Below are 25353 nucleotides of genomic sequence, written 5' to 3'. Positions count from 1 at the left end.
AGCTAAAACTCTATAGTTCAAAGAAGAAGCCGTATCTAAACATGATCCAGAAGCGCAGACGTCTTCTCTGGGCCAAGGCTCATTTAAAATGGACTGTGGCAAAGTGGGAAACTGTTCTGTGGTCAGACGAATCAAAATTTGAAGTTCTTTATGGAAATCAGGGACGCCATGTCATTCGGACTAAAGAGGAGAAGGACGACCCAAGTTGTTATCAGCGCTCAGTTCAGAAGCCTGCATCTCTGATGGTATGGGGTTGCATTAGTGCATGTGTCATGGGCAGCTTACACATCTGGAAAGACACCATCAATGCTGAAAGGTATATCCAGGTTCTAGAGCAACATATGCTCCCATCCAGACGACGTCTCTTTCAGGGAAGACCTTGCATTTTCCAACATGACAATGCCAAACCACATACTGCATCAATTACAGCATCATGGCTGCATAGAAGAAGGGTCCGGGTACTGAACTGGCCAGCCTGCAGTCCAGATCTTTCACCCATAGAAAACATTTGGCGCATCATAAAACGGAAGATACGACAAAAAAGACCTAAGACAGTTGAGCAACTAGAATCCTACATTAGACAAGAATGGGTTAACATTCCTATCCCTAAACTTGAGCAACTTGTCTCCTCAGTCCCCAGACATTTACAGACTGTTGTAAAGAGAAAAGGGGATGTCTCACAGTGGGAAACATGGCCTTGTCCCAACTTTTTTGAGATGTGTTGTTGTCATGAAATTTAAAATCACCTAATTTTTCTCTTTAAATGATACATTTTCTCAGTTTAAACATTTGATGTGTCATCTATGTTCTATTCTGAATAAAATATGGAATTTTGAAACTTCCACATCATTGCATTCCGTTTTTATTTACAATTTGTACTTTGTCCCAACTTTTTTTGGAATCGGGGTTGTAATTAGAGTGGTGAATGATGGACGTGCTAAAAGGTGAAATATGTTTTTGTCTCAAACTGCTTTATCCTGGTCAGGGTTATGTTGGATCCAGAGTCTCTCCCAGGAACACATGCCAGTCCATCACATATGGCCCTTTTCCACTACCCTTTTTCAGCTCACTTCAGCTCGCTTCAGCTCACTTCAGCCCGACACGGCTCGCGTTTCGACTACCAAAGAACAGCACGACTCAGCTCGCTTCAGCCCTGCTTAGCCCCTAAAACTCGCACGGTTTTGGAGTGGGGCTGAAGCGAGCCAAAGCGAGCCGAGTGAGGCTGGGGGCGTGAGCAGACACTCCCCTGTGCACTGATTGGTGAGGAGGAGTGTCCTCACACGCCCACACACGCCCCGCGAGCGCGCTGGGATCTGTAAACACCGCAAACCCGGAAGGAGAAGAATTACGAATTACGAGAATTTCTGAAGCCTTATGCGCCTCGCCTCATCTATACGCTCTTGCCAGTATCTGTCCCCGTTGTCGGTGACAACAAGCCACAGCACCAAGACCAGCAACACTAACGACTCCATGTCCTCCATGTTTATTGTTTACTATCCGGGTCGTGAGACTACCGCTTAAAAGCTCACTGATGTCACTGTTTGCACTGCTTAACGACATCACCTGACGTCCACCCACTTTCGCTAACTCCACCCAATGTGTCCACCCACTTCCAGCCAGCACGGTTCAGCGCGGTTGTAGTCGAAATGCAACTCCAACAGCCCCGCTCAGCTCGACTCAGCCCGACTCGGCACGGCACGGCTCAGCCGCGTTTGTAGTGGAAAAGCGGCAATATTCACACTACTCATTCACACTTAGGAGCAATTCAGTGGATAATACATCCATGATTTTTGGATCAAACCCTGGTGTGACCTCCTGCACTGTGATGCTGTGCCAAAAATAGCATCAGCAATTCAGCACATGTATAAAAGTCATCTCCAGTCAGTTAAAATAAAATAAAATTAAATTAAATTAAATATACTGGTTTGGAAGCTGCTCAGCTGAGACATAACTACAAGATGTTTTCAGCAATTCAGTAGTGCTTTAAGCATGACAGCACAGTAACACAGGACGTTTAATGATGACAGTAACATTACAAAACACTGAATAGTGATCGTGAGATCGACACTTCTCTTCTGTATTGACACTTACTTCTTTGCCATTTGTTCAATGTTGTATCCAGGACTGGGGTCATTCGATATCTGTGTGTAAGGAGAAGGAAAAATAAATAACTGGATGTGTAGTAATGTGTAAAATGTATAAACACGTCTCAATAACAAACCATCATATTTACAGTGGATATAAAAAGTGTACACACCCCGTTAAAATGATCGGTTTTTCTGATGTAAAAAATGAGACCACGATAAATAATTTCGGGCGGCACGGTGGTGTAGTGGTTAGCGCTGTCGCCTCATAGCAAGAAGGTCCTGGGTTCGAGCCCCGTGGCCGGCGAGGGCCTTTCTGTGTGGAGTTTGCATGTTCTCCCCGTGTCTGCGTGGGTTTCCTCCGGGTGCTCCGGTTTCCCCCACAGTCCAAAGACATGCAGGTTAGGTTAACTGGTGACTCTAAATTGACCGTAGGTGTGAATGTGAGTGTGAATGGTTGTCTGTGTCTATGTGTCAGCCCTGTGATGACCTGGCGACTTGTCCAGGGTGTACCCCGCCTTTCGCCCGTAGTCAGCTGGGATAGGCTCCAGCTTGCCTGCGACCCTGTAGAACAGGATAAAGCGGCTAGAGATAATGAGATGAGATGAGATAAATAATTTCAAAACTTTTCCCACCTTTAATGTGACCTATAACTTGTACAATTCAATTGAAAAACAAACAAATCTGTTCGGGGGGAAAAACATAAAAAATAAAAAACGTACAATAAGCTGGTTGTATATGTGTACGCACCCTTAAACTAATACTTTGTTGAAGCACCTTTTGATTTAATTACAGCATTCAGTCTTTTTGGGTCGGAGTCTGTCAGCCTGCCACATCTAGACTTGGTGATATTTGCCCACTCTTCCTTGCAAAAGTGCTCCAAATCTGTCAGATTGCGAGGGCGTCTCTTGTGCACAGCCCTCTTCAGGTCACCCCACAGATTTTCAGTTGGATTTAGGTCCGGGCTCTGGCTGGGCCGTTCCAAAACTTTTTTGGGGTCATTGTCATGCTGAAATATGAAATTCCTCTTCATCTTCAGCTTTCTAGCAGACACCTGAAGTTTTGAGCCAAAATTGATTGGTATTTAGAACTGCTCATAATTCCCTCCACTTTGACTAAAGCCCCTGTTCCAGCTGAAGAAAAACAACCCCAAAACATGACGCTGCCACCACCATGCTTCACCGTGGGGATGGTGTTCTTTTGGTGATGCGCAGTGTTGTTTTTGCGCCAAACATACCTTTTGGAATTGTGGCCAAAAAGTTCAACCTTGGTTTCATCAGACCAGAACACATTTTCCCACTGTCATGCTCCGCCCCGGACATCCACTCCGGAGATTACAGATCTCTCACGCCAGCGCCGATCCGGATCCGGGACAGGAATTCCATCTCACCTGTATTCACGTCCTGGTTTTCACCACTGCTTATAAATACGCCGTTCTCAGACTCTGACTTCGCCAGAACGTCTCGTTTGCCACTCTAGCCGTTTCTGTGCCTTTTTGCGTCTCATGGTTTTTTGCTCTAGCTATTTTTCTGGTTCATGGGGGTTTTTTTGCACTAAGTTTTTTTTCTTGTTCATGGTTTTTTGCACTAGCGTTTATTCTTGTTCGTGGTTTTTTGCACTAGCGTTTATTCTTGTTCGTGGTTTTTTGTACTAGCGTTTTTGCCCTTGCCTGTCTCATGTTTTTGTCAAGTTTTTTTTTTCCTCTTTTTTCCCGGACTATTTTTGCCATTTGTTTTTTGTCCTGTTTGTTTACCTTTTTGCCACGCCCTTTTTCCCTAGATTAAATCACCTTATTTATTGGACAACTGTCTATGTTCTGCTTTTGGATCCTATCTCACCACACCTCCACCACTCCTAACACCCACATGCTTTTGGGAGAGTTGATGTATTTTTTTTGCAAAATTGAGCCAGGCCTGGATGTTTTTCTTTGACCCTACCTCATAGTCCAGACATATGGAGAATACGGGAGATTGTTGTCACATGTAGTACACAACCAGTACTTGCCAGAAATTCCTGCAGCTCCTTCAGTGTTGCTGTAGGCCTCTCGGCAGCCTCCCTGACCAGTTTTCGTCTTGTCTTTTCATCAATTTTGGAGGGACGTCCAGTTCTCGGTAATGTCACTGTTGTCCCATATTTTCTCCACTTCTTGATGACCGTCTTCACTGTGCTCCATGGTATACCTAATGCCGTGGAAATGTTTTTGTCCCCTTCTCCTGACTGATACCTTTCAACAATGAGATCCCTTTGATGCTTTGTAAGCTCTCTGTGAACGCTGGCTTTTGCTGGAGGATGCAACTGAGTAAGGCCCTGTCCACACGGCAACGGATTCAGGTGAATCCGATAAAATTTTTTTTATCGTTTCGGCCTGGTGTCCACACGGCACCGGCATTTTGGGTGTCCCAAAACAATATTTTTTGAGAACAGTTTCCAGAGTGGAAAAATCTGGCAATGGCGCCGTTGCGAAGTCGTCTGGATGAGTAGCACGGATTTGTTTACAATGACGTCACAACCACATGACTAGAACAAGCAGCACTCTCGCGCGCATCATTCGTAACAACAATGGCGGACCCCAGAGTAGTAGTAGTTTCAGTGCTGCAGTCGCTGCTAAGTTTATTCACATTATTGAAGCAAAATGTACAGCCATCTTCTTCTTGTTGTTGTGTGTTTGTTCCTGTGAGTGCTTCACGCCAGGTAGTAGAAGGGGTTTATGCGCATGCGTCCTACTTCTTCTATTGTTCTGGTGTCTCCGATGGGACCGTCTTACAGCGCACGTAGAGGTGTGGCATGCGTATTGCATCGTTTTCAGCAAGCGTTGCGTTGTCATATGTACCTGATATTTTACTGATCCGTTGCCCATGTGGACGCAATATTTTTTTTACCTGCTCAAAAAATAAATCTCGTTGCCGTTGTCGTGTGGATGTAGCCTAAATGTCTGAATGTCTGAACTTTATTTGGGGTGAATCAGAGTCATTTTAATTGATGGCAGGTGTGAACCCAAAAAGACCAAATGCTGTAATTAAATCAAAAGGTGCTTCAACAAAGTATTAGTTCAAAGGTGTGCACACTTATGCAACTAGCTTATTGTACATTTTTTATGTTTGCCCCCAGACAGATTTGTTTGTTTTCAATTGAATTGTACAGGTCACATTAAAGGTGGGAAAAGGTTTGAAATTATTTATCCTGGTCTCATTTTTTTTTTTACATCGGAAAAACCTATCATTTTAACGGGGTGTGTACACTTTTTATATCCACTGTATCTTACGGTATTTTGGCATGGGGTAGAACCTATAAATCCAACCTAACTGGGATTTCAATAATACAAAATAAGCGTATTAGAAATATTTTCTTTGCCAGTGCAAGGGAACAAACCACAAAGATAATGGCAAATTCTATCAAACTAGGGTTAGGACCAAGTATTGATAAAACCAAGATCATGAAAATTAACTGCACCTCCAATAGGCCAATTAAGATCAATGATAGAGACCTAGAAGAAGTGTCATCATTTGTGTATTTGGGAAGCACAGTTAGTGTGAATGCAGGAACTGACGAAGATATCAGAGTCAGGATCAACAAGGCACGAGTGGTTTTTAACTCGTTAAAGAAAGTGTGGCGTTCCCGTGTCATCTCCTGTAAAACAAAGCTCAGGATCTTCAACTCCAATGTGAAAAGCGTCCTCTTGTACGGCTCAGAGACATGGAGAACTACAAAGACATCTAGCAACAAGCTACAAACCTTTATTAACAACTGTTTGAGAAGAATTCTGAAGATAAGACGGACAGACAGAGTAACAAACGAAGAACCCATTCAAATACAAATCAGTCGGCGTAAATGGAGATGGACTGGCCACACCTTGAGGAAACATCCAGACAGTGTTACAAGGCAAGCTTCAAAATGGAATCCCTAGGGCAAGCAGAAAAGAGGACACCCCAAAAACACCTGGAGGCGTGATGCTGAGGCTGTGATGAAGAGCTGGGGCCACACCTGGAACATGTTTGAAAGGCTAGCCCAAGACAGGACGAGATGGAGGAGGGAGATTGTCGATGGCCTATGCTCCAGGAGGAGCTAAGGGCTTAAAGGAGAACTGAAGTCATCTTTAAACTTGCTTTATTTCTTAATTAACGTGTTATTCAATTACGTTTTCGGTTTTAGTAACCTTATATCGTGACTCGTATTGGCAACTAACTGCAATTAAATATTATACTTATCGGCCTATTCGGTTTTTAGCCATGTTGAATTTAGTTCGTTTGGTCCACAGCAGGCGTCGCTTATCCGCGCGATATTCACGAGACTTGTGCGAGACTTCCATGGGCGATTGCTCTAAGACAACGAGGGAGGCTCAGCCTCCTCTAAAAATGACGAACATCATGTAGGATGAATTGCGCTAGGCTTATGTTATAGCCGACCTTATAACATTGCTATTTCAGATCCAGAATCATAGAAATATATGTGCTCAACCCACTACAGTGCGAAATCATTCCGTTATAACTTTCCCCAGTTCGCCTAATGTGTGCGTGAGTTTTTCCCCCTTGTGACAGCGCGATGCAGCCCAGCCTCAGTGGACTTCAATGGCATTTGGGAGCTATGCGCTTTTCAAAATCAAAATGCAAGACGATTATTGGACAAATACTGTGAAAACGCCCGCCCACGGACTCCCAGCCTCAGTGGACTTCAATGGCATTTGGGAGCTATGCGCTTTTCAATCTCAAAATGCAAGACGATTATTGGACAAATACTGTGAAAATGCCCGCCCACGGACTCCGAGCCTCACAGTGGGAGGGACATGGCAAAGCTTTCCGCGAGGAGACTGGTGATTGGTGAAAGCGGCCGGATATTTTCTTTGATTGACAGCTCGTTTCAAATATAGACAGGCAGCGGTGAATCTCAGTTCAGTCCCATGCGGATTCGCAAGTGCTGTGGTGTATTGTAAGAGATCAGCTTACATTTCGATTTCATTCATTACATACGGTTTCTACCAGCTTTTTTAGTTTGTATATATTTTCATTGTAAATAAAGTGTAAATATAGTGTTGTCAAGTTTGCTATCTTAGTTCCAGAAATTTCGTTTATTTGAGTGACTGAACTTGAGGGGGCTAGTCAGCTAGCAAGAAAGCTGTGCACGGATGCCAAGCATTGCTGATTTAATTTTGGCGAAGCCATTTGCCAGTCTTCCTTTCGAGGAAAAAATTAAAATTAAAGAGCAGGGTAGACCAACGCCTCAAATTGACTTGGTGAAAAAGGTAGGGAATAATACTCGTTCCTTTCAGCTCTCCTGGTACGAGAAAGTGAATTGGCTAACAGCAAGTGATCCACATCAACAACAGTAAATAGGCTACTTTAGTAATATGCCATGAATGGACCAAAAATATAGAATCTATTTAAAATGTTTATGCTGAGTATATTATAATGAGATGAGATATTATATTGGAATATATATTTCTCTGGATATGAATTAAACACAGCTACAATTTGGAAAACATTTTTAAACAAAAACACAGCCGAGAACATTTCACACTACAGACCTGGATTAAAAGTGAAGGGTTATCAGAATTGTCAATAAAACATTTCTCAGTCAAAATAAGTAAAATATAGGGAAAGTGTCATTGAATGAAATGTGTGGCACCCAGCTCTATGTTTGGCTCCCCAAGGTCAGTGCTTGTGCCTATTCCAGAACACTCTGCTGTTACTGCTGAGGTTCCTGACAAAGAGCTGCTTTCAATAATGATCAATCTTTAAACAACATGCCACAATTTTAAAATATAAAATGTTAAAATATACCCCCCCAACACCACCATCATGTATATTGGATGGACAGTAGGCTAATGGGCCAAAAGAACCTGTTATTTCAGAGTTTGTGACCCTGCCAACAATCAGCCAGATCAGAGGCAAGAGTATGGGCAAAATTGATGTGTTTTTTCTTTTTTCTTTTAAAATCTGGAAATATCGTAACCGACCAGCCTCCCCTGTTTGAAAGACTACCAGCCACCATTGGAGACTTCGAAACGTTAAGTGTCAGTGCCGCCATTTTGAAAACTGTTTTCCAAACGAAATATTGCACAAAAACGAGTTTAAATGAAGATTACTGCCTACTTTTTTCCAAAATTTCCTGATTGCTATCAAAACAAACAACACTTCCAGCTTGATTACGTCAGCATTCGAAAGAGGGCGCGCACGTCTTTTGACAACATTGGCAGATGTCGGTCGCTTTGATTTCCGCTGTACGTTTTACTTCCGTCCTACGATGTCTCGTACAGGTCTCAGTGAATCTCGTTTACGGCCACTGCTTTGACATATGGACTGATATATTACAGAGCATATTTCAAACACTCATAACTTGCTATAGCAGCGACAAAATAGCTATCAGAAACGCATTCCTATATTTAATAAAATGAGAGAAACAGAATTTTGATAATAAAAAATTTGCTTTTAGTTCTCCTTTAAGAAGAAGAAGCAAGGGAACATGCTGCTCCTTAATCTAATAATATCCTTGGAATCTTAACTTTTGAGAATATTTTCAAATTGAATACATCTGTACTAGTGTCTAAAATTGTAAATAATAACTCACCAGTTCTTAAAATATTTAGAAATCTGCTCAGGATGGCTAACGAACAACATTCTTACAGCACCAGGTTTTCAGCTAAGGGGAATATTGTTCGTCTACCTGCCGAGACAAATTATGGTAAATTTTCCTTTCAGGGCGGCACGGTGGTGTAGTGGTTAGCGCTGTCGCCTCACAGCAAGAAGGTCCTGGGTTCGAGCCCCGGGGCCGGCGAGAGCCTTTCTGTGTGGAGTTTGCATGTTCTCCCCGTGTCCGTGTGGGTTTCCTCCGGGTGCTCCGGTTTCCCCCACAGTCCAAAGACATGCAGGTTAGGTTAACTGGTGACTCTAAATTGACCGTAGGTGTGAATGTGAGTGTGAATGGTTGTCTGTGTCTATGTGTCAGCCCTGTGATGACCTGGCGACTTGTCCAGGGTGTACCCCGCCTTTCGCCCGTAGTCAGCTGGGATAGGCTCCAGCTTGCCTGCGACCCTGTAGAAGGATAAAGCGGCTAGAGATAATGAGATGAAATGAGATGAGATTTTCCTTTCAATTTTCCGTCTCCAAACTCTGAGAAGGAAGGAATTCCTACAAGAATCAAAAACTCAGGATCACCGCCATTATTTAAATCATCCTTAAAATCATATCTTATTTTAAATCAACAATTAGCGTTTCTTTCTTTATACCCTAAAAACTCTGACGATTAGTTATAGGCTCAGTGTTTGTGTTAGTTTAAGTAGGTATAGAGTTGTGTGTAAATAAGTATCGCGTATTTAGCCGCAATGTATAGTTCTCTTATTAAAAAAAATAAATATAAAAAAATTGTAATAATATGACATGGGTGGCTGTTGACACGAAAGTTTATACGATTTCAACAGCCACACACACCTTACATCAATAATCGTAGTAACTACTGCTTTTGCAAATTCTTTTTCAATGATATATAATTGTATTAAGCTTTTTCGTAAATTTTCTTTCTCATATACGGTATATAGTGTGCGAATAAAGTTGAATTGAATAAATCAGATGAAGGAAAAAAAAAAATATATATATATATAATAAAAATGCTGACCTTGATGACCCGGGCAAACCGATCCAAGCAGTTTCCCACAGCAATGTCTATTGTTTCTCCAAAAATTCTGTACCGTCTTTCAGAGTAAGCGATCACCTATGGGACACCAAGGACAAAACATAACCTTGAAGTTTTAATCAGCAGCTACAGTGCTGAGTGTAAATGAGTGCACCCCCTTTTGAAAAGTAACATTTTAACCCTTTGGTGACTGACCCCTTGAAAATGGTTCCTCCAGGAACCATGACGTTTCAGTTGTCAAGACAACGGAAAAACTAAAATACAAATACAAATACAAGAGCATTTTGTTTTGTGCACAAGAGCATTGTGACATATCTTTCTGTTTTTGTATTTTAGTTTTTCCGTTGTCTTGACAACTGAAACGTCATCGTTCCTGGAGGAACCATTTTCAAGGGGTCAGTCACCAAAGGGTTAAACAATATCTCAATGAACACAATTTCCAAAATGTTGACAAGACAAAGTTTAATATAACATCTGTTTAACTTATAATGTGAAAGTAAGGTGAATAATATAACTTCGATTACACATTTTTCAGTTTTACTCAAATTAGGGTGGTGCAAAAATGAGTACACCCCACAACAAAAACTACTACATCTAGTATTTTGTATGGCCTCCATGATTTTTAATGACAGCACCAAGTCTTCTAGGCATGGAATGAACAAGTTGGCGACATTTTGCAACATCAATCTTTTTCCAGTCTTCAACAATGACCTCTTTTAGTGACTGGATGCTGGATGGAGAGTGATGCTCAACTTGTCTCTTCAGAATTCCTCAAAGAAAATAATTTATTTACACCACAAAGGTGAAGGCTACAAGAAGATCAGCAAAGCTTTACTTATCAGTCAGAATACTGTAGCAAAAGTGGTACAAAAATTTAAGAAAGATGGAACTGCAACCATCTCACAGAGACGTCCAGGTCGTCCACGGAAGTTAACACCTCGACAGGAGCGTCTTCTGATGAGAAGGGTTGAAGAAAATCGGCATGCGAGTTCACTGCAGTTATCTAAAGAAGTAGAAAGCCAAACTGGGGTGACTATTTCTCGTGACACAATACGGCGTACACTGCAGAGGAATGGCATGCATGGATGCCGTCCACGAAAGAAGCCTGTCCTAAAGCCCAGGCACAAAAAAGCCCACCTAGAGTTTGCCAGGGCCCATGCTGACAAAGATGAAGACTACAGGGACTCTATACTCTGGAGTGATGAGACCAAGATAAATGTTTTTGGAACTGATGGCTTCAAAACTGTATGGCGTCGCAAAGGTGAGGAATACAAAGAAAAATGCCTGGTGCCTACAGTGAAACATGGTGGCGGCAGTGTCCTTATGTGGGGCTGCATGAGTGCTGCTGGTGTCGGGGAGCTGCATTTCATTGATGGCATCATGAATTCACAGATGTATTGCTCTATACTGAAAGAGAAGATGCTACCATCACTCCGTGCCCTTGGTCGTCGTGCACTTTTCTAACATGACAATGATCCTAAACACACATCTAAGGCCGCTGTTGGATTTCTGAAGAAGAACAGGGTGAAAGTGATTCAGTGGCCAAGTTGATCTGAACCCAATCGAACACCTATGGGGAATTCTGAAGAGACAAGTTGAGCATCACTCTCCATCCAGCATCCAGTCACTAAAAGAGGTCGTTGTTGAAGAATGGAAAAAGACTGATGTTGCAAAATGTCGCCAACTTGTTCATTCCATGCCTAGAAGACTTGGTGCTGTCATTAAAAATCATGGAGGCCATGCAAAGTACTAGATGTAGTAGTTTTTGTTGTGGGGTGTACTCATTTTTGCACCACCCTAATTTGAGTAAAACTGAAAAATGTGTAATCTAAGTTATATTATTAACCCTACTTTTTCCTGTTATAAGTTAAACAGATGTTATATTAAACTTTGTCTTGTCAATATTTTGGAAATTGTTTGTGTTCATTGGGATCTCATCTCATTATCTCTAGCCGCTTTATCCTGTTCTACAGGGTCGCAGGCAAGCTGGAGCCTATCCCAGCTGACTACGGGCGAAAGGCGGGGTACACCCTGGACAAGTCGCCAGGTCATCACAGGGCTGACACATAGACACAGACAACCATTCACACTCACATTCACACCTACGGTCAATTTAGAGTCACCAGTTAACCTAACCTGCATGTCTTTGGACTGTGGGGGAAACCGGAGCACCCGGAGGAAACCCACGCGGACACGGGGAGAACATGCAAACTCCACACAGAAAGGCCCTCGCCGGCCACGGGGCTCAAACCCGGACCTTCTTGCTGTGAGGCGACAGCGCTAACCACTACACCACCGTGCCGCCGTGTTCATTGGGATATTAATTATAATTAATAAGGAGATATAGCGTAAGCCATGATACTAATCCGTATCCTAAGCCATTCTGCACTATTACAGTCACCATTTGCACTGTTTCTGCTTGTGTGGTTTTGTACATGTGTGCTGCTTTTTACATCAAGCGTCTGGGAGAAATGATATTTCGATCCCGTCTATGTCCTGTACATGTGGCAGAACTGACAATAAAGTTGACTTGACTTTTAATATACATAGTATTGTGCAGAAGTCTTAGGCACCCTTTTTTTTTAATAAAAACTTTGTTATAGATTTCTATTTTATGACTTCTACATTATCGAGTCAAAACATTACAAAAACATTTTAGAGCCCAAAGGTTCGTTTTCCAGCACAAAATTAAACATTACAGGAAAAACAGTTTGTATCTGAGCAGCATATTATACAAGAGAGCACTTTTCAGATTAAAAAAGAAAACACAACAAGAAGACAGAGTCATCTATATCCCCCGCCTGCCCTATATACCAACTATATACCAAGTTTCAAGATATTATTTGTCACATTTTTCAAGTTGGGCGGCACGGTGGTGTAGTGGTTAGCACTGTTGCCTCACAGCAAGAAGGTCCGGGTTCGAGCCCCGTGGCCGGCGAGGGCCTTTCTGTGTGGAGTTTGCATGTTCTCCCCGTGTCCGTGTGGGTTTCCTCCGGGTGCTCCGGTTTCCCCCACAGTCCAAAGACATGCAGGTTAGGTTAACTGGTGACTCTAAATTGAGCGTAGGTGTGAATGTGAGTGTGAATGGTTGTCTGTGTCTATGTGTCAGCCCTGTGATGACCTGGCGACTTGTCCAGGGTGTACCCCGCCTTTCGCCCGTAGTCAGCTGGGATAGGCTCCAGCTTGCCTGCGACCCTGTAGAACAGGATAAAGTGGCTAGAGATAATGAGATGAGATGACACCTTAACGATCTTTTGGCCGTTGCAAAAGTAGAAAAGACTTTCAATACGTAAATTGTGCATGAATAATTACTCAAACTTCCACTGGAAAAAATGAGTTGATTCCCGATTACTTAGCATATCAGATCACGTGACACCTTTGTCCACAATTATCGACACCATTCCACAATTATCGACACCCAGATGATTATTTATAATAAATAATCGGTATGTGGTATTAAGTTAACAAAACAGTTTTTATTTTAAATTTGTTTTACATAGATTTATATTTAGTCCAAAATATATTTTATATAAATATATGGATGTTGGTGTTTACGTAAATGAGGAAGTAATTCTAATGTTTGTAAACAAATGAATTGATAATGTTTAACCTGCGTCAGAAAATCTTTTTGTTCCACTTTCTAAGTATTTTTGTAGATCACATTTTGTTCATCATTCGTTGTTGTTTGTATTAATTTCTAGTTTTGTAGTTTACCAATAAACGTCAACACTGTAACCACATGAAACTCCATGTCAAAGGTTGCATCTCATTCCTCGAACCAAAATATAAAATGTCTTCTGATATTGTAATATGTGGTCGATATTTACAAAAAAAAAAAAAATTCTGAATGGAATAGAAAAATCTGAATATTTCAAGCATGTAATTTTTTATATGCGAGGAATTTAATTCTGGTCGAATTTTATTTATTGCAATAGGATTCCAAATACTCTATAAACATTCCATTCTGTTATGAATCAGAAAAAAATATATTATAAATCACAGCACTTTAGTTTTTTTAAAGTACTTCATCTACTTCAATAATGTTACACAAAGATCGACCCGTAACAGCTGTAAACGTCACTTAATCCCACAGGGTGTCGATAATGGCGGACACCGGTGAAAGTGATCACTATTATCGACACCTCACGTGATTCTCAAACGCGTGTTTAGATACAAAATGGCGGCTGTCAAATGAAAGAGTCAGAAACAAAGTAGGTCTCGACAAGGAGATCATGAAATATCGGTGAATTTGATCGGTAAAAACATGTCCATGATCTTTCCACCATGCTTACCTGCGATGATAACGTCCGGGTTTTCCTCAAATTGCTGATCGTGCTGAAAAAAATTCCATCTCAAGTAACGAGCTGTCATCAGATGACTAGATCAAAGCGCGAGGCGGGTCTTCCGGTTGATTAATTAACCAGTAATCATTGTTGTAACTGAAACCTACTTTCGTAAAAGTGTTTTTTATTGGTAAATCTGAAAAGGTGTCGATAATTATCGCCGCCACTCTATAAATGGTTTATATGCCATTTTAATCTCAACACTTGTTAAAAAAAGATTTCTCAAATTCTAGTGTAAAACAAATTGTTGTAAAAAAAAAGCCGTCTCTTGTAAAAATTTTTCTAAAATAAATGTGAAGATTTTAACTGTTTGTTAACTGCACTCATAATACCTGAGACTACTATTTTTTTTTTAATCAAAGGGTCGACTCACACCAAATATTGACTGTTTCATTTATTATGGCTTACTGATTACTGTTTATAGTATTTTTTTTAACATTAAAACATTTCATTTCGTTATTTTTTAAGCCATTTTTGGTCAACAGCATTTCTTTACATGTGCCTAAGACTTTCGCACAGTACTGTATATGAATGTAGTCAGACAGCACAGAACTCCCACCTGAGTATTACCACCACTGACGTACAGCACTGTGGGGTTGTTAGCACCCGTGATCAGTCGGCCCATCTCGATGTGCCCGATGCAGTGATTCACTCCCACCAATGGCTTTCCCCAAAGCTGTGCCACCGTCCTGGCCACCAAAGCCACAGTGAGCAGAGGAGCGCCCATCCCGGGCCCTAGGCACGTCATCATGGAACATAAATGAAGATTGTAGTGTCTAAAATGATTGTTTTGAAAGATTTTTGACAGATAATTACCTTTGGTGTACGCGACACAGTCAATATCTGAAGGTTTTAAACCAGCTTCGTCGAGTGCTTCTCGGAGGACAGTCAGGATAACTCCACGATGATGTTTGGCTGTTTCTCTCGGGAGGAAACCTAAGAGGACGTTAACTCACAATCGATCACGCTTTCTGTTCACAGAACACCAAGTCGTCTGTTTATGAGCTGAATTCTTAACACAACATATTGTCAACCGAAGACGTTTACTCTTCATGCTATTGTCTCTCTCTCTCTTCTATTATAAAAATGATATTTAGTATACACTATATTGTTACTGTTTACTCATATATATATATATATATATATATATATATATATATATATATATATATGATATTACATGGTTGCATGAAGATATGAAGTTTATTTTCGAGTGGTGCATGTATATTTCACGAGTGAAAATAGTTTCAACACTTCATATCTTCACTCCACCATGTAACGTTCTTTATATGTATTACATGGACACATCATACACAAGTTAATCAAAAGAATTTTAATTTTGACAATGCGAGTCTAGTCGGCGGGAAAACATTAGGAGTGACATCATCAGAGTGAAATATCAGGAATTAATATACATACAGGACACTTTCGATGGAATAAAAACGTGTTCTATTCCCTTCTAGTGGGTTTATTGATGGAATGCGATATCATATCGCTTATCCTCCATGTATTACGCCACTCTCCACAATGGCAAATGAGTGTGCAATATTGTCATAATATTGCATGTTGTCAAGACAACACGACGTCACACATGTGCACAATCATTTCTTTGTCGGCTGGGAAAGAGAGAAGACGAGGCTAATCCAGTGCTCAGTTTAAGCACTAAATAAATAAACTGAAACTGAAGACGCGCTGAACTAGCCTGGCTAACGCGACTTCAAAGCTCTCCGAGCATTTGGCCTGGCCAAGCTATTAAGCCAAACCGTTTCCCAGAGCCCGTGGTTGACCCGCCTCCCTGAAATGCCTCAGTTTGCTACTGGTCGAAGCCAGAAAAGGCTGTGACGAAGCTTAAACCAATCACATCACTCTTTCCTCTGACGTATGTGACGCGATGGGGCTAACTGGTAGATTAAACTCTTACCGAAGCCGGTCGGGAGCAAGGCGAAAACGTCCTTCCTTTCAATAAATACCTCCAGGGCTGCTCTTTGCTCCATTTTCAATGAGAACTTCCCGTTGAATGCTTTCAATACAGCATCTACCGCTGTGTTAAAGGCTTGCCGCTGCTCCATGTTCGTGATGTGAATGAAGCGCTTCCGGCATAGATTCTGTAAACAATCTATGGCTTCTGGTCGCAGTTCTACTATGTCACTGCCTTGAACACGCCTCTACCCAGGGCCGTTGGAGATGCTCAAAGTTGATTGGTTCCCGATTTTTCGGGAGCTTGGAAATGCTGTAGATAGCCTGCCTGGCCAGACTAAGCTCGGAACAGGCCCTCGTGTTGCGTCACGCTTAGGATGGGCGGGCCCAGGCTAGTGCTGAACACCCGAAAGGCTACCAAAACTTCATTATATATTTTTCACACATATTTACAAGAGAAAAACATACCAACGGACATCAAAAAACTGGAAAAGAGACATGTCGGAGATGTAAAATTCTGTGCTAGTGAGTGACCGACAGTTTGTAAACAAACATGGCCGCAAGGTTTGCTTCATTAAAAGTAGAAGATTTTGAGAGAATTTTGGCTGCTAGGTTACGCTGTGGGGCGGCACGGTGATGTAGTGGTTAGCGCTGTCGCCTCACAGCAAGAAGGTCCAGGTTTGAGCCCCGTGGCTGGCGAGGGCCTTTCTGTGCGGAGTTTGCATGTTCTCCCCGTGTCCGCGTGGGTTTCCTCCGGGTGCTCCGGTTTCCCCCACAGTCCAAAGACATGCAAGTTAGGTTAACTGGTGACTCTAAATTGACCGTAGGTGTGAATGTGAGTGTGAATGATTGTCTGTGTCTATGTGTCAGCCCTGTGATGACCTGGCGACTTGTCCAGGGTGTACCCCGCCTTTCGCCCGTAACCAGCTGGGATAGGCTCCAGCTTGCCTGAGACCCTGTAGAACAGGATAAAGCGGCTAGAGATAATGAGATGAGATGAGGTTTCGCCGTTGTGTGTAGCTGTTGATGTTGATTTAAAAAAGTAACTAAGTAAAATCTCGTCTCGTCTCGTCTTCTTCCACTTTATCCGGGACCGGGTCGCGGAGGCAGCAGTCTAAGCATGGAAGCCCAAACTTCCCTTTCCACAGACACCTCGGCCAGCTCCTCGGGAAGAACACCGAGGCGTTCCCAGGCCAGCCGAGAGACATAGTCCCTCCAGCGTGTCCTGGGTCTTCCCCGGGGCCTCCTCCCGGGGGGACATGCCTGGAACACCTCCCCAGGGAGGCGTCCAGGAGGCATCCGAAAAAGATGCCCGAGCCACCTCAGCTGATTCCTCTTGATGTGGAGGAGCAGCGGCTCCTCCCGAGTGACTGTGCTTCTCACCCTATCTCTAAGGGAGCGCCCAGCCACCCTGCGAAGGAAACTCATTTCGGCCGCTTGTATCCGCGATCTTGTTCTTTCAGTCATTACCCAAAGCTCATGACCATAGGTGAGAGTCGGAACGTAGATCGACCGGTAAATTGAGAGCTTCGCCTTTTGGCTCAGCTCCTTCTTCACCATGACGGACCGGTAAAGCGACCGCATCACTGCGGAGGCTGCACCAATCCGCCTGTCGATCTCACGCTCCATCTTTCACTCACTCGTGAACAAGATCCCGAGATACTTAAACTCCTCCACTTGAGGCAGGACTTCTCCACCAACCTGAAGAGGGCAAGCCACCCTTTTCCGGTCGAGAACCATGGCCTCGGACTTGGAGGTGCTGATTCTCATCCCAGCCGCTTCACACTCGACTGCAAACCGCCCCAGTGCATGCTGGAGGTCCTGGTTTGAAGAAGCCAACAGGACAACATCGTCCGCAAAAAGCAGAGATGAAATCCTGTGGTTCCCAAACAGGATTCCTTCTGGCCCCTGGCTGCGCCTAGAAATTCTGTCCATAAAAATTATGAACAGAACCGGTGACAAAGGGCAGCCCTGCCGGAGTCCAACATGCACTGGGAACAGGTCTGACTTACTGCCGGCAATGCGAACCAGACTCTTGCTCCGTTCGTACAGGGACAGGACAGCCCTTAGCAAAGGGCCCCGAACCCCATACTCCCGAAGCACCCCCCACAGAATACCACGGGGGACACAGTCGAATGCCTTCTCCAGATCCACAAAGCACATGTAGACTGGTTGGGCAAACTCCCATGAACCCTCGAGCACCCTATGAAGGGTATAGAACTGGTCCAGTGTTATGCGACCAGGACGAAAACCGCATTGTTCCTCCTGGATCCGAGGTTCGACTATCGGTCGAATTCTCCTCTCCAGTACCCTGGAGTAAACCTTCCCTGGGAGGCTGAGAAGTGTGATTTCCCCATAATTGGAGCACACTCTCCGGTCCCCTTTCTTAAAAAGAGGGACCACCACCCCAGTCTGCCACTCCAGAGGCACTGTCCCCGACCACCACGCGATGTTGCAGAGGCGTGTCAACCAAGACAGCCCCACAACATCCAGAGACTTGAGATACTCAGGGCGGATCTCATCCACCCCCGGTGCCTTGCCACCGAGGAGCTTGCAAACCACCTCAGTGACTTCGGCTTGGGTAATGGATGAGTCCACCTCTGAGTCATCAGCCTCAGTCTCCTCAATGGAAGACATGACGGTGGTGTAGGTACATTCCACTAAGAAACTACATTTCCCATCAGCCCACTTCCACGTTGACCTGCGTCACGCCGGGGCAGGATCATCTACGTCATCCTCCAGGAAGGCATAACCCGCCTGGAAGCTCCTAGTTCTTTCTCTCTGGTGTCTGGATCCAAGCCATCTGGACGCAGAAAAGAGAGACCCTCAACCAGAAAACCAGATAAAGACGTCTTTTTCTTTCTTTCTTGCAAGATCCACGATTTAGCACGATTTCTTTCTTACCCTTGGCCAAGGTAAACTCCAGAGTCACGCGATCTTTAAACTTAACCTGAGTTACAACCGGTTTATTCGTATTGGAAGTGATGTCACGACTGCCGCCCAAACGCAGTTTTAATTTGTAATTAGGAGCGACCAGAATTCCTCCTGATTGAAGCGCTGTGCACATTAATTTTAATCAGAGACTTTCCTTCTCATCACGAGCCACGACGCGTCGGATCAAGAGAAGTTCTCTGTCCACGGAATCGACTCATGGAATCGACTCACGTGCTCCACAACGGCGAGACTCAGAAGTTTTAGAACATCTCCCTAATCTTGCATATAAGCGAGATACTGGTAGTAAGACTGTCAACAATTTGGGCATAATAAAGATCAGTCTTAGGAATTTAGCTTTTATTGAAATAGTGTGAATTTAAACCCAGGTTTATCTGTTACACTGTTAAACACGCAGCGTGTTGATTTATTTTGGTTGATTTACTTTTGTTGATTTAGCCTTTTGTCTCCACACGTGGCAGTCCCTCCCCCACTCACAAACACACCCTTCTTAGCTTAGCCACACGGGCCTAGTCTAGGGCCTACCACACACACAAGCACACATTAGCAACAGAGCTAATCCTTTGTTGTATTTAGATAACATTCCTTTGTTTTAGCTAGCAACAAGCTAGGCCTAACACACACACATACATACACCTACCTCACTGTTTGTATATATTGATTATCCATTTTTATCTTTGTTATAATAAATTCATTTATTATCAAAGCTGTGTTATCTTGTTGGTGTTCCAATATTTTCGAAGTCACCCAATCTCTCAAAGAATTCAAAAAGGTGCATATAAGTTATGTAATATGGTAAGTGATCGTAATAATTTGGAAATATACCATAATTTAGCTGTTTGGTAATTTATTATTAAGCACCAGGATTAATGGTATGATTCACTAAATGCTAAATGATTCATTAAATGATTCACTAAATGATTCACTGAATGATTCATTTGAATGATTCACCTGAATGATTCACTTCAAACGATTCAATGAGACTGATTCTATGGTATGATTCAATTCAAATGAGTCAAATTAAACGATTCAATGGGATTGATTCAATTTGATTATTAACCTTCAAATTTAATGAGACTGATTTAATGAGATCACTTAATAATTACCAAATGCACCTACAGTGGGATTGAGGAGATCCTCAAAGTATTCCTTCCACCGCCCGACAATGTCCCCAGTCGAGGTCAACAGCTCCCCACCCGTACTGTAAACAGTGTTGGCAGAGTACTGCTTCCCCCTCCTGAGGCGCCGGACGGTTTGCCAGAATTTCTTCGAGGCCGACTGATAGTCCATCTTCATGGCCTCCCCGAACTCCTCCCAGTTCCGAGTTTTTGCCTCCGCAACTGCCCGAGCTGCAGCACGCCTGGCCTGCCGATACCCGTCAGCTGCCTCGGGAGTCCTGGAGGTCAACATGGCCCGATAGGACTCCTTCTTCAGCTTGACGGTATCCCTTACTTCCGGTGTCCACCACCGGGTTCGGGGATTGCCACCATGACAGGCACCGGAGACCTTGCGGCCACAGCTCCGGACAGCCGCGTCCACAATGGAGGTAGAGAACATGGTCCACTCAGACTCCATGTCCCCCATCTCCCCCGGAAGCTGGGAAAAGCTCTCCCGGAGGTGGGAGTTAAAGACCTCCCCAACAGAGTGCTCGGCCAGACGTTCCCAGCAGACCCTCACCATACGTTTGGGCCTGCCAGGTCTGTCCAGCTTCCTCCTCCACCAGCGGATCCAACTCACCACTAGGTGGTGATCAGTTGACAGCTCAGCCCCTCTCTTCACCCGAGTGTCCAAGACATAGGGCCGGAGATCAGATGAAACGACAACAAAGTCTATCATCGACCTCCAACCTAAGGCGTCCTGGTGCCACGTGCACTTATGGACACCCCTATGCTCGAACATGGTGTTTGTTATGGACAAACCGTGACTAGCACAGAAGTCCAATAACAAAACACCACTCGGGTTCAGATCGGGGAGGCCGTTCCTCCCAACCACGCCCCTCCAGGTGTCACTGTCGTCGCCCACGTGAGCATTGAAGTCCCCCAGTAGCACAATGGAGTCCCCAGTCTGAGCACCCCTCAGTACCTCTCCCAGGGACTCCAAGAAGGCCGGATACTCTACACTGCTATTCGGCCCGTAGGCACAAACAACAACAAGAGCCCTCTCCCCAATCCGAAGGTGCAGAGAGGCGACCCTCTTGTTCACTGGGGTAAACTCCAACACATGGCAGCTGAGCTGGGGAGCTATAAGCAAGCCCACACCAGCCCGCCGCCGCTCACCATGGGCGACTCCAGTCCAGCCCCTCTCGAGGAGCTGGGTTCCAGAGCCCAAGCTGTGCGTGGAGGTGAGCCCGACTATCTCTAGCCGGTACCTCTCAATCTCCCGCACAAGCTCAGGCTCTTTCCCCCCCAGCGAAGTGACATTCCATGTCCCAACAGCTAGCCGCTGTGTCTGGGGATCAGGTCGTCGAGGCCCCTGCCTTCGACTGCCACCCAATCCACACTGCACCAGCCCCCTACTGCTACCTCTGTGGGTGGTGAACCCACAGGAGGTCGGGCCCACGTCACCTCTTCGGGCTGAGCCCGGCCGGGCCCCATGGGCAAAGGCCCGGCCACCAAGCGCTCGCATGCGAGCCCCAACCCCGGGCTTGGCTCCAGGGTGTGGCCCCGGCTGCGCCATACCGGGCGACGTCTCTGTCCTTGGTTGTTGCTCCATTAGGGGTTTTGGTGAACTGCTCTTGGTCTGGCCTGTCACCTAGGACCTGTCTGCCTTGGGAAACCCTGACAGGGGCATAATGCCCCCGACAACATAGCTCCTAGGATCATTCTAGCACACAAACCCCTCCACCACAATAAGGTGGCAGTTCTAGGAGGGGTACATTCATTTCCCAATGTATTTTACTTTTTTTTTTAACTAAGTAAAATACATCGGGAAATGAATACTTAAGTGTGAGTGAAAAATACTGTGGTGAGCTGCCTGGAAGAAGAGTCTTGGGACAGAAATCTTAGTTTCTCAGTCGTTAGCCTGTGCTACTGATGAATGCTACAGCGGCTGGAAGGTGAATTCAGTGCTGCGCTAACAGCACCAACTTGTGGGTAAACTAGCGTTGGCCTTTGAGAATGCTGATATGAAAAGTGTATGTATCATAATAATAATAATCATAATATTGGCTGGCTTTTTTTCATGGTCTATCAGATATATTTGTCTTCGACTTGTTCAATATCATGCTAGCTGAATGGATTATATCTGAAAGACCACTCAGCACCAGCCAATATTATTTAATATTCCATCCACATTCACTGGATATGAGCAATCGTGTGCTCTGATTGGCTACTCTACTACTAGGCTATCAGCTCATATACTGTGAGTAGAGAAAAACAAAATGGCGGCGTGTATTGCTGAACCAACCGAGAACGAAATAAAAACTGTACTCGAAAACAAAACCCCCAAAAATACAAAAAAAAGCAACAAAATATGGAATGAAAGTATTTGATGGTAAGAACATATCTTCTTTTATTTTTCAAGAATTATTATCATCACATTTTTCACAAATTGCTCCTCTCATTTCGCCGGTTTGTTTACATACTAAGCAGAAATTATTTTGTCGGACGTTTTGTATAAAGTTTTTATTTATCGAATTTGCAAAAAATAAATATAAAAATACTCTGTTTCTCAAAATCCAGTGAATGTTGATATAATAAAACAGTTATTCCACTCAATCTCGTCGTACATGGCTTACAGATGACTCGGTGCTACGTGCCTCATCGGCTATCAGCTCATGTACGACTCAATTTCGTGGAATAATTGTTAAATATGTCACTCAGATCCGTGATGTATTTCGTATGAAAAATGTGAGTTTTTCAACACGAGAAGATAAACTTCATATCTTCAAGCCAACATGTAATTTCTTTTTATCATAGAGACACATTCACAAACAAAAAGTGTCCAAATTTATCAAAACCATTCATCGATCTCTTCACAAGTGATGCATAGAGATTTATGTCACGGTTTTGGTTCTCTAGGTCCCGGATGGAGCTTGCATGAAAAATACGAGTGGCGTATTTCCCAGTAAGATAATATAAACGATCAGTTAATTCTTGTAATACAGAAATTTCGTACTGGCACATGATTACTGACGACTGTGAGAATAAAGTCAGTTTATCTACCTTGGCCAGGTGGAGTAATATAGGTACGCCTCGGGTTTGACAACACTTCCCCATCCCTTACGATCCCGATGCCGATCTTATTGGCACTGCCCTCAAAACCGATAACCACCGTCATGACTCCTGTTGAAACAGACGTTTAAAAAAAAAAAAAAGATTACAAATACTACAGATATAACACCAACCGTAATATCGTGCCTTCCTGTCGGACTATACAGCTTGATCTGTACAGGAAGCAGATTACAAAAAACAATACAAGGACAGACCTTAAGTTGAATGAATGAAGTTTTGTATTTAAAAATTACACCTTGTATTTTACGTTATCCTGTTTTTAACCTGTTCCCTGTCCCCGTTTCTAGTTCACTGCTTCATTTCAATTTAATCTGTGATGATGAAAAATGCCAAGTTAAATTCCCTGCAAGTGAAATCCTCCTTAGTTATTTCTTTCTGATTCAAATCACTGAGAGTGATTTGATTATTAATTATGACTATGACACAGACCTTAAAGGAACAGTCCACCATACTTCCATAATGAAATATGCTCTTATCTGAATTGAGACGAGCTGCTCCGTATCTCTCCGAGCTTTGCGCGACCTCCCAGTCAGTCAGACGCAGTCAGACGCGCTGTCACTCCTGTTAGCAATGTAGCTAGGCTCAGTATGGCCAATGGTATTTTTTGGGGCTGTAGTTAGATGCGACCAAACTCTTCCACGTTTTTCCTGTTTACATAGGTTTATATGACCAGTGATATGAAACAAGTTCAGTTACACAAATTGAAACGTAGCGATTTTCTATGCTATGGAAAGTCCGCACTATAATGACAGGCGTACTAACACCTTCTGCGTGCTTCGGCAGAGCATTGATACGGAGCTCAGATATCAATGCGCTGCCGAAGCGCGCAGAAGGTGTTAGTACGCCTGTCATTATAGTGTGGACTTTCCATAGCATAGAAAATCGCTACGTTTCAATTTGTGTAACTGAACTTGTTTCATATCACTGGTCATATAAACCTATGTAAACAGGAAAAATGCGGAAGAGTTTGGTCACATCTAACTACAGCCCCAAAAAATACCATTGGCCATACTGAGCCTAGCTACATTGCTAACAGGCGTGACAGCGCGTCTGACTGCGTCTGACTGACTGGGAGGTCGCGCAAATCTCGGAGAGGTACGGAGCAGCTCGTCTCAATTCAGATAAGAGCATATTTCATTATGGAAGTACGGTGGACTGTTCCTTTAAGAGTGTGTAATGCTTATAAAAATGTTTTCTGATGAAAAAGCCCCTGATTAGTTGATTAAGAAATACACTATGTGGCCAAAAGTTAGTAGACACCTGAAAAATCACACCCATAAGCACCGACTGCACCCCAGGCTTCCCCGCCCAACGTCAGCGCCTGACCTCACTCATGCTCATCTAGCTGAATGAATACAAATCCCAATAGTCACACTTCAAAATCTAGTGGAACATCTTCCTGGAAGATTGGCGGTGATTATAAGAGCAAAAGGGGACTATATGTGGAATGGGATGTTCAAAAAGCACATATTGGCATGATGGTCAGGTGTCCACACACTTTTGGCAATATAGTGTACATCCTTAAATGAAGTATGTATCATAATAATGAGTGCCAATTACATCTGGCACTATATATATATATGTTCACCCCATGAAACTCTTGTCCAAACCCTCACCATTTTTACATGAAAGTTTTGCCTATGATTGGTATGAGACTCGGACTGAGAGTCGACTCTTTCACACAAATTTTGATTCAGCCGAGTTTCAAGCATCCCAGGTGTAAACTGGGAGGTTTCACTATCTGACTCGACCAGTGCCCTTTTCCACAGCACAAATATCTGTAGACTAAATATTTATTTTTATCAGAAATTGACGAAATCATTGTGTGGAAAGGACTCGAGCGAGTCAGAACTCCTGGAATCGGATCAGAGTCATTTACAGTGTTCAGGAGTCGAACAGGTATCAGGAGCCTCTACAATCCTAATAAACAGGCGTGTTGTCGGTCTATTCGCCTCGAAGACAACAACAGCACACGAGACAGCTCTGTGGTATAAAACACAGTTAAGTGTGTAGTGCGATATTTAATTTTTTTTAAATTATATGACCTGTATTTACCTATTTATCTCCACACTACTAGCAACAGCCTCTTCTGCCCACTTCCTTTAGGACCGTAACAGTATTTATAGGTGTCCGTCTTATTTCCGGAACAAAATATAATTTTACTCAGGTTCACTCATGTTCTCCAGACAACAATAAATCGTA

The 25353-nt window shown here is 43.4% G+C and overlaps 1 protein-coding gene across 2 annotated transcripts in view; it reads right to left on the bottom strand.

The window, feature by feature from the left end:
* Positions 1-25277, bottom strand: part of osgep (O-sialoglycoprotein endopeptidase) — a 52029-nt gene extending 26752 nt beyond the window's left edge. The window contains exons 1-6 of one of the 2 annotated variants that reach the window (XM_060902906.1): positions 25207-25277; positions 23083-23202; positions 14867-14986; positions 14610-14785; positions 9690-9785; positions 2092-2141 (exon numbers count right to left, since the gene is read on the bottom strand). In XM_060902906.1, the coding sequence (XP_060758889.1) occupies positions 2092-2141; positions 9690-9785; positions 14610-14785; positions 14867-14986; positions 23083-23197 (557 nt within the window). In that variant the 5' untranslated portion in view covers positions 23198-23202; positions 25207-25277. The remainder of the gene's footprint in view (positions 1-2091; positions 2142-9689; positions 9786-14609; positions 14786-14866; positions 14987-23082; positions 23203-25206) is intronic. The other variant, XM_060902907.1, reaches the window with a different exon arrangement.
* Positions 25278-25353: the final 76 nt, after the last annotated feature.

The sequence above is a fragment of the Neoarius graeffei genome, chromosome 21 (genome assembly GCF_027579695.1).
Source record: "Neoarius graeffei isolate fNeoGra1 chromosome 21, fNeoGra1.pri, whole genome shotgun sequence".
NCBI lineage: Eukaryota > Metazoa > Chordata > Actinopteri > Siluriformes > Ariidae > Neoarius > Neoarius graeffei.
This window is presented reverse-complemented; position numbering and strand designations above follow the sequence as displayed.